We start from the raw sequence: 13,994 nt of genomic DNA, 5'->3' as shown, positions 1-13,994 counted from the left end.
AATTTAGTAAAGTTAGTGCTCACTGGGTGCCTAAGAACCTGACGGAGTGCCACAAGGGCATCGAATGAGACAAGCTTGGATCACGTAACACATTATGCCATAGAAGGGTATGACTTTCTGCATGAATTGTGGGTATACCACTGCATACTGTTTGTCCAAAACCTAGCAGACCTCTAGGGAGTGGAAACGTGCTGGCTCCCCAGTAAGGAAAAAATCCAGAGTGATTCAGTCTGTCAGAGAAGTGCTTTTGATAGTGTTCTGGGACACACATGGTGTGTTACTGGTGAACTTTGCTGAACATGTGACCACAGTGAGCCTACATTAAAACTTTGGTTACATTGTGTCATGCCCTTTGTGACAAATGCGACAACGTTAATGCTGAGGGTGTCAGCCTTCTATATGACAATGCTTGCCCCCATGTTGCTGCTCCTGTTCATGATAAAATTGCCAAATTTGGGTGAGAGATGCTCCAGCATCCACCATACAGTCCGTCTTACACTGTAAGACTTTCACCTGTTTGGTCCCATGAAGAAATTCCTGGTCTGCCAACACAGATGCAAAAGTGAACTCAACAGTCTGCAGATGGCTATATTCCAACCAAATGGACTTCAGTGAAAAGGCAGATTGAAACCAGTACCAAGATGTGTTGAGAATGTTGGAGACTGTGTAGAAAAGTACGTAAAAGATGTAAAAACATTTGTAATTTTTTTTGTTTTGTTACCTATTAAACTTTTTGCTAGTAACATTATTATGCGTTACTTTCTGATCTTCCCTCATACATAGTTTTCGTGAAAATATATTTAATTTGTAAGACTACCTTCTTGCATTCAGAATAAAAAAATTAAAATTAATTAAGTACAACATAATAATATCACCAGCAATATGTAATGTATTTAGTCACTTACGTAATGTATCATTAACTCAGGGTGTTTCTTGCAGACAGATAAAAGATGCTACTGTTAGAAGTGTGACTACAGATGGCAATGACTACTATCCACAGTCACTCCTTCCATTATTTTCTAAATTTTTTCGGAAGGTAATGTACTCCACACAGTCTGTATTTCAAAAGTGCCACTCTAATGATATGGTTATTTCTACATTTACTTAGCAAACATCAAAATTTTTAAATTATGAAATATCACCAATTGGGTTCTTCTTCACTTATCAAAGGTACCTGATTGGATCAATCATAATATTTAATTAGAGGAGTTAAGTTTTTTATGGATTACATAATTTAACACATGCCTGGTTTAATTCTTATTTCAGAAACAAAATGCTACAAGTTGCCATAGGTTGTTTGACTAATACAAAGAGCCACACTATCTGCACAGAGAGAAATTACTAAGGCAGTCCCACAGAGTAGGATTATTGGTCCACTACTGTTCTTGCTTTATATTAATGAGCTACCATTTTATTTGAATCAAGATACAGAATTAGTCCTGTTTACAGATGATACGGTGACATACTGAAAAGAAATGCCTCCTAATCTTTATGTGAAAACTCTTGAAGCATTTTAAGTAAAACAAATGTTATTAACATTCTACATCTTTATCCTTCACATCTACATATTTATTTCTCAACACAGTCACTTTGGCGACCAATTCATTTCTCCCAATGAGAGGCCGATTTGATAGCATCACTGTAGAATGTTTGGTGATGGAGTGACAATCTCAGATCTGCTTGCACTATTCATCACTACCAAAGTAGCACTATTCATCACTACCAAAGTGAAGTCCTCAAAGGTGTTCTTTAAGTTCTGGAAACACATGAAAATCAGATGGGACCAAGTCAGCACTGTATGGAGCATGACTGATGACAGTGACCCCAGGGCATCACAGCATTTGTGTGTGGTCTGTCACTGTCATGCTGAACGGAAGAGTGCTCTATGGATGGAGGAACTTTTCAAATTCGAGACTCTATTACAGCATGCTGTTTCTCAAGCACTCGCATAGTTATGTTACACAGCATCTTGTTACACACTACAGCTCAGACCCTTCTAGTGGCAGAGGGTTGCAAACATGGAGACATGAAGAATAGAGATGTAGTATATTAATAACATTTGTTTTATTTAAAAAGCTTTAAATGTCTTCACACAAAACATTTGGAAGTATTCTGTCAAAGATATTCCACCTTCTATTACCCTAGCACACAACAACAACAACAACAACAATAACAATAATACACAAAGTAAAAATTTCTAATTCTTAGATGTGCATATTGGTGAAAACTTAAATTGAAGAAACCATATAGTAGACCTCTTAAGATATTTAGCTTCAAAAACATTTGGCATAACAGTAACTGCCAACTTTTACTATGAATATGATGTACAAAAAATGTAACTAACTAATTAAATAACAAAAAAGAGAAATATCTATAGTGCTACAGTTTTGTAATAGATAAAAAAACCAAAAAGACAATTTGGAAGCTGTACATAATAATGAAATTTGTGTGTTTAGTGCCAAATTCTAGACTTACTTAAATGATTTCCCCCCTGTAGCTAGACAGACACACACACTTGCGAATTTGTGTTTTTACTCTCCGATCATATAATCTACTTGGATGCAACAAAAGAGTCAAGTGATGGAAGCTTAGTTAAATGGGCAGCAGCAGGGACTGGTAAGTCCCTAAGCGTACAGAGGTGGCAAGTTCGGAGATGATGTCACAACACTCACAAACTAGTCTAGAGCAAGCATACAGAACTCCTTCTACGGAAACACGGATGACACCTTCCTATGTAAATCTTTTTACGGACTGCATGGAAGAGGCATTTTTCAAGACTCAGAAGCTTCTTCCCCTGGCTTTGATGATTTATCAACAACATCCTTGTGGTCTGGATTCATAATAAAGATCTCATTCATTTCCTGCAGCCATTTAATTCCCTTCCCAATTCAAATTGATCCACACCTTTTCCAAGTCCACTTTCCTTGACATTGACCTTGTAAAGTTCCTCCTCACATTTCAGGCACATATTTAATTATAATTTCAGATATTGCATTGCACTCTAAAAGTAAAAGTGTTATCTGCAAACAATAGAAAAATAGTTCTTTGTGCAGAAGACAATACACTTTTCTGTTGATACTTATCTTGATGTATGGAGGATGTCCACGACTGTTGATCAAGCTATTAAATCATTCTCGTTCACTTCAGAAGTCCAAGGCTTGTATCTTTTTTTTTTGTTTTTGCGGGATACATTTACAAATTTTAAGTTTTGACTCTTTGAAATAAAAGAAGTCCAATATACACATCCTGTCAATTTTCTTAATTTCTTTGTGCCAAACAAACTGTAGTTTCTTACATCCACCACTCACCACAACTATTGTACAATTCCCCAACTGGATCACTGACCCTCATACGTGTTCACATTTTTGGAGTATTGCTGCATTAATAACCATTAGTAATATACCATAAACAGAAACTTGTACAAATGAATTTACACATGATAATGCACATTTTGAATAAATTCTTTTATAAAATGAAGAGTTTTCTAATACTAAATTTTGTAAGATGAATGTTTTTAACAACTAATATTGCAACATGTAATTTTCATTGAAAACAATTAATATTTTAATCGGCCACAAGAGTGATGATTCTAATGATACAGCATTAAAATTTGATACAAAAGACACCATTTCAATTAATAGAGAAGACTAATAAATTGAACAGTGTTTAAAATATGAACAAATGATTTCATCATTTAAATAAAATTGTACTGAGTAACTATAATCTGAAGTTTGATTGTTACTCTATGTGACATTATAAAATGACTGGTGTAAGTTGAAAATTAGATCATCATCATACATATATGTTTACATAGTGAAATTTTCATGTTTTGTGATGTATACTAAAGAGACATATGATGTACTATTATTGGTGCGTTATGTTACAACCTCCTCCTCACTGAAGCCCACATCTAAACCTCAGTCTACATAAAACCAACAAATAAGCATGATACCTATGCTTTGACAGCTGCCACCCTTCCACATCGAATGTTCCCTTCCCTACAGTCTAGGCACCTCATGCAAACCTATAATCTCCACTACCTCATCCCTCAATAACTACACCAATAACTTTGGACACAGTTCCTCTCTTACAACTACCTTGAAGATCTTATTCACAAACAAATTCCCCCTCCCCCTCTCTCTTCATCCTCTTGAATGCCACAAAACATTATTCTACAAAGGCGCGCGCACGCGCACACACACACACACACACACACACACACACACACACACACACACACACACACACTCTCACTCACTCATTCATTTACTTACTTACTACTACTTACTTGAGCCCACCACTGCTAAATGCTACAATATCACAGACGGGCAACTTGCAAAACTTAGCATGTTAATTATCGACAAACTTGTGTCCACTGCGTAGTGTTTTATTTAGGCACAACCACCATTAAACTGATAGTGCACATGAGTAGGCAGAGAAAAACTACATGCCTACAAAGCATCGAGTATCAAGTTGCTGAAGATGCTCAAGGGCATAACTGATGGACATGAGTGCTTACTACACTGCATGACCTGTTTGTATCATCCCATTACTACCAGTTTCTCTGATCTCTAGAAATGGAACTTGCACCCCAACACTCTGTTATACTTAATCCGTATTTTTTATTTAGTTGTCTCATTTATTTTCTTTCTTGTTTTTACTTTTGCACCTTCCATTCTCCTCCCTCTCCTTTTTCTTCTGCTGTCCTTGTTCTTAGCTGCACAATTAATTTCTCTTTCCAATAATCTGTGCTTAGTTCTCACTCCGTCCTTACAATCTTCGGGCAGGAGTTGCACCTCCAAGATCCTACTATCTTTGGCAAGTCCCCTTGATCTTTGCCTACCCTCATCCTCACTACAGTTGGTACCCTCTCATCCTGGGGTCTGGTTGGTCTGCTCTTCCTTCCTCAAGCTATACCTCTCTCTTCCCAGGGGAAGGAGCAAATAGTTCTAAAAGATGGGAAGACATCATCACTTTTACATTTTTATGTGGCTGTTGGCAGTACTAAATATTTTGCCTTCAGGTGAGTACTGACCATTAATTCTTTCTTATAATTGATTAGTTTGTGTATCATGTCTATAATTCATTGTAGTTCCTTAGTGATATAAAATAATTGCTATATCCTCTGAAACCACATAAGCCTGCTTTTCCTTTGTTATTTTCCATCCTAAGTTTCAAAACAAAGATTTCTGCTAAGTACAACAACAATAACCTGTTCTAAATAATATAGCTAGACCACAGTTAAGTATAAAATCCCTTGATATTTTAGATACTCACCAACAGTATTACTGTAGCATCCATCATTTGGTGCTATCGGTTTGTAACACAGAACACGATCTAGTCCAAGCATTAGGGCCAAGGCTGCTAAGCACTTGAGATGATCACTATGTAGCAACTGTTCACCACCCAGTACAGCTGGCTTTTCAGTACTGAACTGTGTTCTCAGAGCCTGTGGCAAAGCAGAAATAAGTGCACTCAGGCAAGGTGTCATTGAACCTTGGAGTGCTCCTGCACCTTGGCGCAACAATGAACTGCGAGCAGCTGCTAATGCCCTGTCTTGCATAAAACGTGATGTCGTATATGCCGCAATATGTACATCCTGCAAAGGAAAGGAATTCATTATTTTGTTAATCAATAAAACGTGATGTTTTAATGGTTCATAATGATGTAAAGCTCAAAACAGCAAAACCAACATGCAACACACTTTGTAAAGATGGAAACTCAGAAATCTCTTCAAAGGCATGAAAAACTAATGCACTTTTTTTTATGTTGGAAGTAGTACGATATAGTGAGCAACATATCTGAACAAAGAAATTGAGTTGAGTGGCAAATGCAGCACAGTGGTTAAATGCATTTTACATTAACTATGCCTTCATTTTCTCTTCTAAATATATTTCTTTGATTATCTTGATTACCATATGATCATACAGTTTGCACCTGTAACTAGAGTATTACAGGCCTGTTAAGAAAATCAAGTTGGCTGCTGACAATACTTATGATAATATTAGGTCATGCATCAGCAGATGTATTGTGACATTTTGTTAATCCAGAGTACCGTTTATACAGTTAATTCCACAAAGTTACATATCAACAACGAAGAAACAATATTGCATAAATGAAACATTGTCAACTTTGCATTTCCAGTCAGTTGATATCCTTGACTCTGAGGGCATCTGCTCTTACCACAAGGATGCCAAATTTTTAATAATTTACAAAGAAAATGAGCCAAAATTATACCACAAATATGACACAGGGGAAAGATAGATGAAAATACTGTGTAACTGAAAAAGAATTAAATACAATGTAATTAGAATGTTTTGCATGTGGTAAACAGTACAGTGTAAATGCACATTGCTTACTACGTATCTCCCACGGTTTGGGAAGTGGTTCCTTGTTTGTAGCTTCAGTTCAGGAAAATGGAGCCTTTTACAAGACCATCTTTTTACTGAGGAAGAAATTGTTTTAAGGCTAAGATTAGGGCGTGAAAGCACAGATTCCTTTCTGAGAGTGGTTGACAGTAGCAAGAAAATTGTTTTATTATTTACCTTGAATTAACGTCAGTTCACTAACACTATAAAACTTAGTAGTATCACACTTGCTTAAGTGTGATGTAAACCGGAATACCACACTTGACTCATTCTGTGCTTTAGTCATTTCTGCTTTGGAAATAGGCAAGAATAGTAGGAACAATGAAGTTACAATCACAGACGAAGAATTAATTTCGTATATGGGTTTCTCAGTCACATTTTCTGGACTATCTAATGACACAGGTAGTTTTTCTCATGATTATTATTATTATTATTATTATTTCTATTTTTCTCAGACCTTAGGTCTGGTTAAAAATGGAAAGTGACACGGACCTTCATCAAGTGTGACTTCCTTTTAACTGTATGGTAAATGTTACATTGTATTTAGGAACTTTCAGGTTATTGAACACGTATCAATAATTACGGATTTCTGTAGTTGTATATATACGTTTGGATGTAGCTGTATTGCATTGATGTACTGGTGGATATTGTGTGGTATGACTCCTGTAGTTGATAGCATAATCGGTATAAGGTCAACTCTATCCTGATGCCACATGTCCTTGACTTCCTCAGCCAGTTGGATGTATTTTTCAATTTTTTCTCCTGTTTTCTTTTGTATATTTGTTGTATTGGGTATGGATATTTCGATTAGTTGTGTTAATTTCTTCTTTTTATTGGTGAGTATGATGTCAGGTTTGTTATGTGGTGTTGTTTTATCTGTTATAATGGTTCTGTTCCAGTATAATTTGTATTCATCATTCTCCAGTACATTTTGTGGTGCATACTTGTATGTGGGAATGTGTTGTTTTATAAGTTTATGTTTTATCGCAAGTTGTTGATGTATTATTTTTGTTACATTGTCATGTCTTCTGGGGTATTCTGTATTTGCTAGTATTGTACATCCACTTGTGGTGTGATCTACTGTTTCTATTTGTTGTTTGCAAAGTCTGCATTTATCTGTTGTGGTATTGGGATCTTTAATAATATGCTTGCTGTAATATCTGGTGTTTATTGTTTGATCCTGTATTGCAATCATGAATCCTTCCGTCTCACTGTATATATTGCCTTTTCTTAGCCATGTGTTGGATGCGTCTTGATCGATGTGTGGCTGTGTTAGATGATACGGGTGCTTGCCATGTAGTGTTTTCTTTTTCCAATTTACTTTCTTCGTATCTGTTGATGTTATGTGATCTAAAGGGTTGTAGAAGTGGTTATGAAATTGCAGTGGTGTAGCCGATTTATTTATATGAGCGATTGGTTTGTGTATTTTGCTAGTTTCTGCTCGTTCTAGAAAGAATTTTCTTAAATTGTCTACCTGTCCATAATGTAGGTTTTTTATATCGATAAATCCCCTTCCTTTCTGCTTAATGTGAATCTTTCTGTTGCTGAATGTATGTGATGCATTCTATATTTGTGGCATTGTGATTGTGTAAGTGTATTGAGTGCTTCTAGGTCTGTGTTACTCCATTTCACTACTCCAAATAAGTAGGTCAATATTGGTATAGCATAAGTATTTATAGCTTTTGTCTTGTTTCTTGCTGTCAATTCTGTTTTCAGTATTTTTGTTAGTCTTTGTCTATATTTTTCTTTCAGTTCTTCTTTAATATTTGTATTAGCTATTCCTATTTTTTGTCTGTATCCTAGATATTTATAGGCATCTGTTTTTTTCCATTGCTTCTATGCAGTCGCTGTGGTTATCCAATTTGTAATCTCCTTGTTTAGTGTGTTTTCCCTTGACTATGCTATTTCTCTTACATTTGTCTGTTCCAAAAGCCATATTTATATCATTGCTGAATACTTCTGTTATCTTTAGTAATTGGTTGAGTTGTTGATTGGTTGCTGCCAGTAGTTTTAGATCATCCATGTATAGCAAATGTGTGATTTTGTGTGGGTATGTTCCAGTAATATTATATCCATAATTTGTATTATTTAGCATGTTGGATAGTGGGTTCAGAGCAAGACAGAACCAGAAAGGACTTAATGAGTCTCCTTGGTATATCCACGCTTAATCTGTATTGGCTGTGATGTGATATTATCTGAATTTGTTTGGATATTAAGTGTAGTTTTCCAGTTTTTCATTACTATGTTTAGGAACTGTATCAATTTAGGATCTACTTTGTATATTTCCAATATCTGTAGTAACCATGAGTGGGGTACACTATCAAAAGCTTTTTGGTAATCAATGTATGCGTAGTGTAGTGACCTTTGTTTAGTTTTAGCTTGATATGTCACCTCTGCATCTATTATCAGTTGCTCTTAACATCCACGTGCTCCTTTGCAGCAGCCTTTTTGTTCTTCATTTATAATTTTGTTCTGTGTTGTATGTGTCATTAATTTCTGTGTAATGACTGAAGTTAATATTTTGTAGATTGTTGGTAGGCATGTCATGGGGCGATATTTAGCTGGGTTTGCTGTGTCTGCTTGATCTTTAGGTTTCAGGTAAGTTATTCCATGTGTAAGTGTATCAGGGAATGTGTATGGGTCTGCAATGTAACAGTTAAATAATTTAGTTAGATGTGAATGTGTTGAGGTGAACTTCTTTAGCCAGAAATTTGCTATTTTATCATTTCCAGGGGCTTTCCAATTATGCGTAGAATTAATTGCTCGGGTGAATTCATGTTGCAAAATTATCACTTCAGGCATTTGTGGTATCATTATTATTATTATTATTATTATCTTATTATTAATATTATTATTAAAATTACTGATACAGTCATTATTGTAAATACATGAATTTGAGCTTCCACTTTGATCTTCTGAAGTTGATTTACAAATATCTTTTACCCAGAAACCTCACCAATTGTATCCACAATTGCTCAAAATGATACATCAGTCACATTTGCCACTGGGGAAGATATTACCTCTTCGCACCCTCAATTCACGTAGCTTACTGGAAGATGCCAGAAGCAAGCTTGATGAAAGTGGAGGCCAAGAATTTTATGGTGACTGAAGCAGTGACAGGAAAAGGAAGACTACAGCCTGCCCCAAAGATTGAAAGAAAAACCACAACAAACTTTTGAGAAGGTTGGAACAGAGAATATTGCTTCTAAAATAGTCGAAGGGGCAAAATTACTCATAATACCCCCGGAGAGGAACAAAAATCAGGTATGAAATGTATTTTGAAGATATGTGAAAAACCCATTCAAAGAAAATGTCATAAATTTGCTGCTGGCAATAGGCACACAATATTTAACACAATCTGGGGAAAGATGTCATGGGATCATCATGGGATTTCCGAGGCATCAAGGTATTGCCAATTTAGGGAAGAGTGGAGGGTAAAAATCATAGAGGGAGACCAAAAGATGAATACATTAAGCAAATTCAGAAGGATGTAGGTTGCAGTAGTTCTTCAGAGATGAAGAGGCTTGCACACGATAGAGTAGCATGGAGAGATGCATCAAACCAGTCTCTGGACTGAAGACCAAAACAACAACAACAACAACAACAATCGTCATTAAGGTGATTTTTGAAGAGAGGTAACCTTACCTTATTTGCCCACAAGACAAACCAGTGCAATTTTGCTGTAGTTGCAAGCTCAGAAACTTGAGTGAAGACATTTGGAAGCAGCACTCAAAATGAAAAGGCTACAAAAAGTTCTAGGTAAGAAAGACACCCAGCAGAAGCTCTGTTCAGTGTACTACATGAACTTCCAGGCAGTGAAAGTAGCTCTATATTTAATATGCAAGTGCAGTTTGTCATAAAATGAGGCTGACTGTACATATCTTTACTATTTATAATTTACAAATTTGTAATGCACTGTGTTACTGGTTCTATGAAATGCAAGGGGAATTGGTTGCATCAAGTTTTACCCCACGTATCGTTGACACCCTGTCCAAAACAATTAGGGAAATCCTGTTCAATTCATTATAGCCACACATATCAAAACAGAAATGTGATATTATCTCATTAATATTAGCAGTTTATACAGGAGTACTGATTATGCACAAGTTTTTGGAGAAAGGTAATACTCCTCTGGAATGTAACTTAGTTCACAGTTCCACCAAGTGCAAGCTTAAATGACACGGAGTTATGTTTCTAGCCAATAAGCACTGATATATGAAGATGCAAGAAAAAAGCCATGACCTTACAAAGTCCTTTACCTAGATTACTCATTTTCCACCATATTTGCAAAGAAAATTTGTGGATGTATCACTCAATTAGGCCTGGAAGAGCTGTAAAAAAAAATGAGCCTACAGTTACAGACGCCAGGGAAATATAGTACCATTCAAATGGTATTCTTTAAACAAGTGCTCTGCAAAGACTTAAGGCAAGAAATATCGAGATGTCCAAGAAAAATTCTTGGAAAAGTTTCATTCCCAAAACTATAAATGAAAAGACTGAAAATAAAGAAATCCAAATAGGATCATCTACAAAAACTTAAAGCCATTCTTGCTAACGATTGTCATTGCTATTAAGACAACACTCCTTACGAATGAATGTCTGTTTCAGGAGTGACAATGTAATATACTTCTTTGTTGCTGCTTGAACAATGTTTGGCAATGTTTTCTTGAAGAAATGTACAGACAGGACCAGAACAATGTGTGTGTGTGTGTGTGTGTGTGTGTGTGTGTGTGTGTGTGTGTGTGTGAAGTTCCCATGAAGTCTTTGAATAAAAAATAATTAACATTTCCAAAACAATGTTGTTATTAACTTTTTCAGCACCAAAAACAATGTAAAAGAGCCAAGTCGAATAGGAGTTTGTGACATACAGACGTCACATAAGCAACAAACCCAAAAACATCAAAACAGTTCTGTATGTATACAGTAATAAAGCTTTTCAAATAATATTTTCTTTATTTCAATGTTTGCTTTGATCTGTAGTGCCACAATGATAATTTAGCACCCCTATGAAATGTACCAGGTATTCTAGACAGTTTTTTGTCTCTACGCAGTATTGTTTCTTCACTGATATGGTTTGATTGCAGGTTTCAGGGAGTACCCTTCAAGATACCCCTGTGTTATTATTTGATTAAAAGTGAGTACTAATTACAATCAGTGATGCTAAAATAATAACATAGTATCACACTCAAAGTTTAAAAAATAGTTGAGTGACTAAAACTGTAGTAGGAGTGGAGGACAGCTTAATCAAGAAGATTTCAGCTGAGATAATAACTTTGGAGAACCCACACTAATTGACCAAAACTAGTCTGAAATCTTATCACACATACTTTTGATGAGTAAACAATGACTTTAAAGGGATTTGTCAGCATGTTACCAATCACAGGGAAAAAGTGCCCACTGTCTCATATATTTCTACATCTTTCCTGAACTAATCATCTCTATGATACATATGTAAAGCATTTCTTTTGTCTGGTGAAACTGTGGTAAACATCAAACTATTGCGAAAGATGTATTACCTCTTGAGCGGGCATGCTGATTTTCATAAGACAAGCTGGCGTGCAGTGTACTTTATACAAATGTAAAGGATAGTTGTCTCTATGATACCAAGGTAAACATGAGTGTCTAAGATCACAGTTTTACCACAGTTTAATTAAACAATGATAAAGTAAACTTATATTGTAAGAACTAAATCACTGTTTAATTAATTTAAACTTTTACTGCATCACTCTGTTGCTGTGTTCAAGTGTCAGTGCACAGTGATGACCCACTCAGAGCATTAAGCAGTGCAGTGGCATCAGATCCCTGGAAAACACTTTTTCAGTTACTAATTATCTTGTAGCAACTGTCTCATTAGGAGGTTGTGCTGCTACCTTGGAATCTGGGCCATTTTCTTGCACAAATTGTAAATTTTTCTCACCTGACTCACTGTTTGTTTTATATTACTCCTGCTCACTTGGGCGTGTAACAACACAACTTATCACTGTGTTAGCTGGAGCAATAACGAAGGATTATATGTGGGCTCACACTTGTAAAATAACAATGGAACAGTACAAAACAATGTTATTTGTGGCTGGTGCACTTTATTTATGGTTGGAGAACTTGAGGGTTGATGGCCCATTGCCTTATTGTGAGTACACAAAATTACATATTTTCGAGGAGTAAATTTTCTTTTCTTTGAAGTTACAATTAATTGAAATGTCAACGCCAAATAATTCTTTTAACTGCTAACATCATGGTAAAGAAATAATACAGCTATTTACACAGTAACTTAATTGCAATAAATGCTTGTAGAAAATGTTCTTCATACAATAGAAAATCCAGGATGGAATATGACTCAGTATCTCAGCTATATGGTAAATGTTTTTCATATACATGTATATAAAATACTTAGCAAATCAGTTTCGTAGGGTTACTGCACCTTACTCCTGCCATAACAAACAGCCAGACCTGCATCTCCTAGCCAGCAAAGGCTACTAACTCCTCCAGCACCAGAAAATGTCTGTAAAACACTGCCATCCTGCAGTGACCAAATGTTCACTACACCTCTTGATCCTTTTGAGTTGCCTATGAGGAAAAATAAATAAATACATTGATAAGAGCACCCTGAGCAATACATGATTGTAATTAAAATCAGTATGAACTATATTTCTTGTACCTCTTCATGAATTCTTAGATTTGATACTGAGAGTAAAAAGAGGGCGATATGATTAACATGAAGAAATTCTCTCTCACTAAAAAGAACTATGGAGCAGTGTATATATGTAGCAAGGTCTGCAAGAATAATAAAATGTTAAAATTATACAGTGTCAGAGCCATAAAGCAATGACAACCAACAACAGACAGTTCTGATATACATATCATTCATTGAACAATATGTTACTTCCACAATATGACTGATCGAGGTGGCACACTGGTTAGCATACTGGGCTAGCATTTGGGAGGATGATGGTTCAAACCTGCATTCAACTATCCAGATTCAGGTTTTCCGTGATTTCCCTAAATCGCTTCTGTCAAATGCCAGGATGGTTCCTTTGAAAGGACATGGCTGATTTCCCTCCCAATCCTTGACACAATCCGAGTTTATGCTCCATCTCTAATAACCTCAATCTTGATGAGTCATTAAACCCAATCTTTCTTTCTTTCTTTCTTTCTTTCTTCCTTCCTTCCTTCCACAGTGTGAATGGTGGATACCCAATGTTGATCACAAAACTTCCAGTTTTGAACTACAGAACTTTATGGGTAGATGGTTGGGTTCCAGAAGAGATTGTAAATAATTTAAGATATGGACAGAAGAAAAAATAGCAGAAAACTGGATATCATAAATGAGAAAGGAATATAATCTTAAAGATTGTCTGCATAATTCCAAGTCATTAAGAAGTACAGTAATAATGGGAGATCTATTATACACATTAATGGGTATTTGTTATAAAACACTCGACTTCTTGTGCTGGTTTTTATTGGAAAATAATCTATTATTGTGAATGCCGGTGGTCTACATGGGTTGGCACAAAATTCATTGTTCATATTTAAGTTTGGGGTGAAATACTGACATTACAATTATAACAACATCAAAGTTAATCTATCATCTTACTTTCCTTTTTGGAATGTTGAAATAGTTAATTGAAT

General features: G+C 35.7%; 1 protein-coding gene across 1 annotated transcript in view; it reads right to left on the bottom strand.

Annotated features, from left to right (window-relative positions):
• The window catches only part of LOC124621816 (probable E3 ubiquitin-protein ligase HERC1), a 766,600-nt gene that overhangs the window by 164,826 nt on the left and 587,780 nt on the right, over positions 1-13,994 (bottom strand). The window contains exons 56-57 of the mRNA XM_047147255.1: positions 12,787-12,932; positions 5,278-5,599 (exon numbers count right to left, since the gene is read on the bottom strand). Of these exons, the coding sequence (XP_047003211.1) occupies positions 5,278-5,599; positions 12,787-12,932 (468 nt within the window). The remainder of the gene's footprint in view (positions 1-5,277; positions 5,600-12,786; positions 12,933-13,994) is intronic.

Source organism: Schistocerca americana, chromosome 7 (genome assembly GCF_021461395.2).
Source record: "Schistocerca americana isolate TAMUIC-IGC-003095 chromosome 7, iqSchAmer2.1, whole genome shotgun sequence".
Classification (NCBI taxonomy): domain Eukaryota; kingdom Metazoa; phylum Arthropoda; class Insecta; order Orthoptera; family Acrididae; genus Schistocerca; species Schistocerca americana.
The sequence above is the reverse complement of the archived record's forward strand: the minus strand, read 5'-3'. Positions and strand labels throughout refer to the sequence as shown.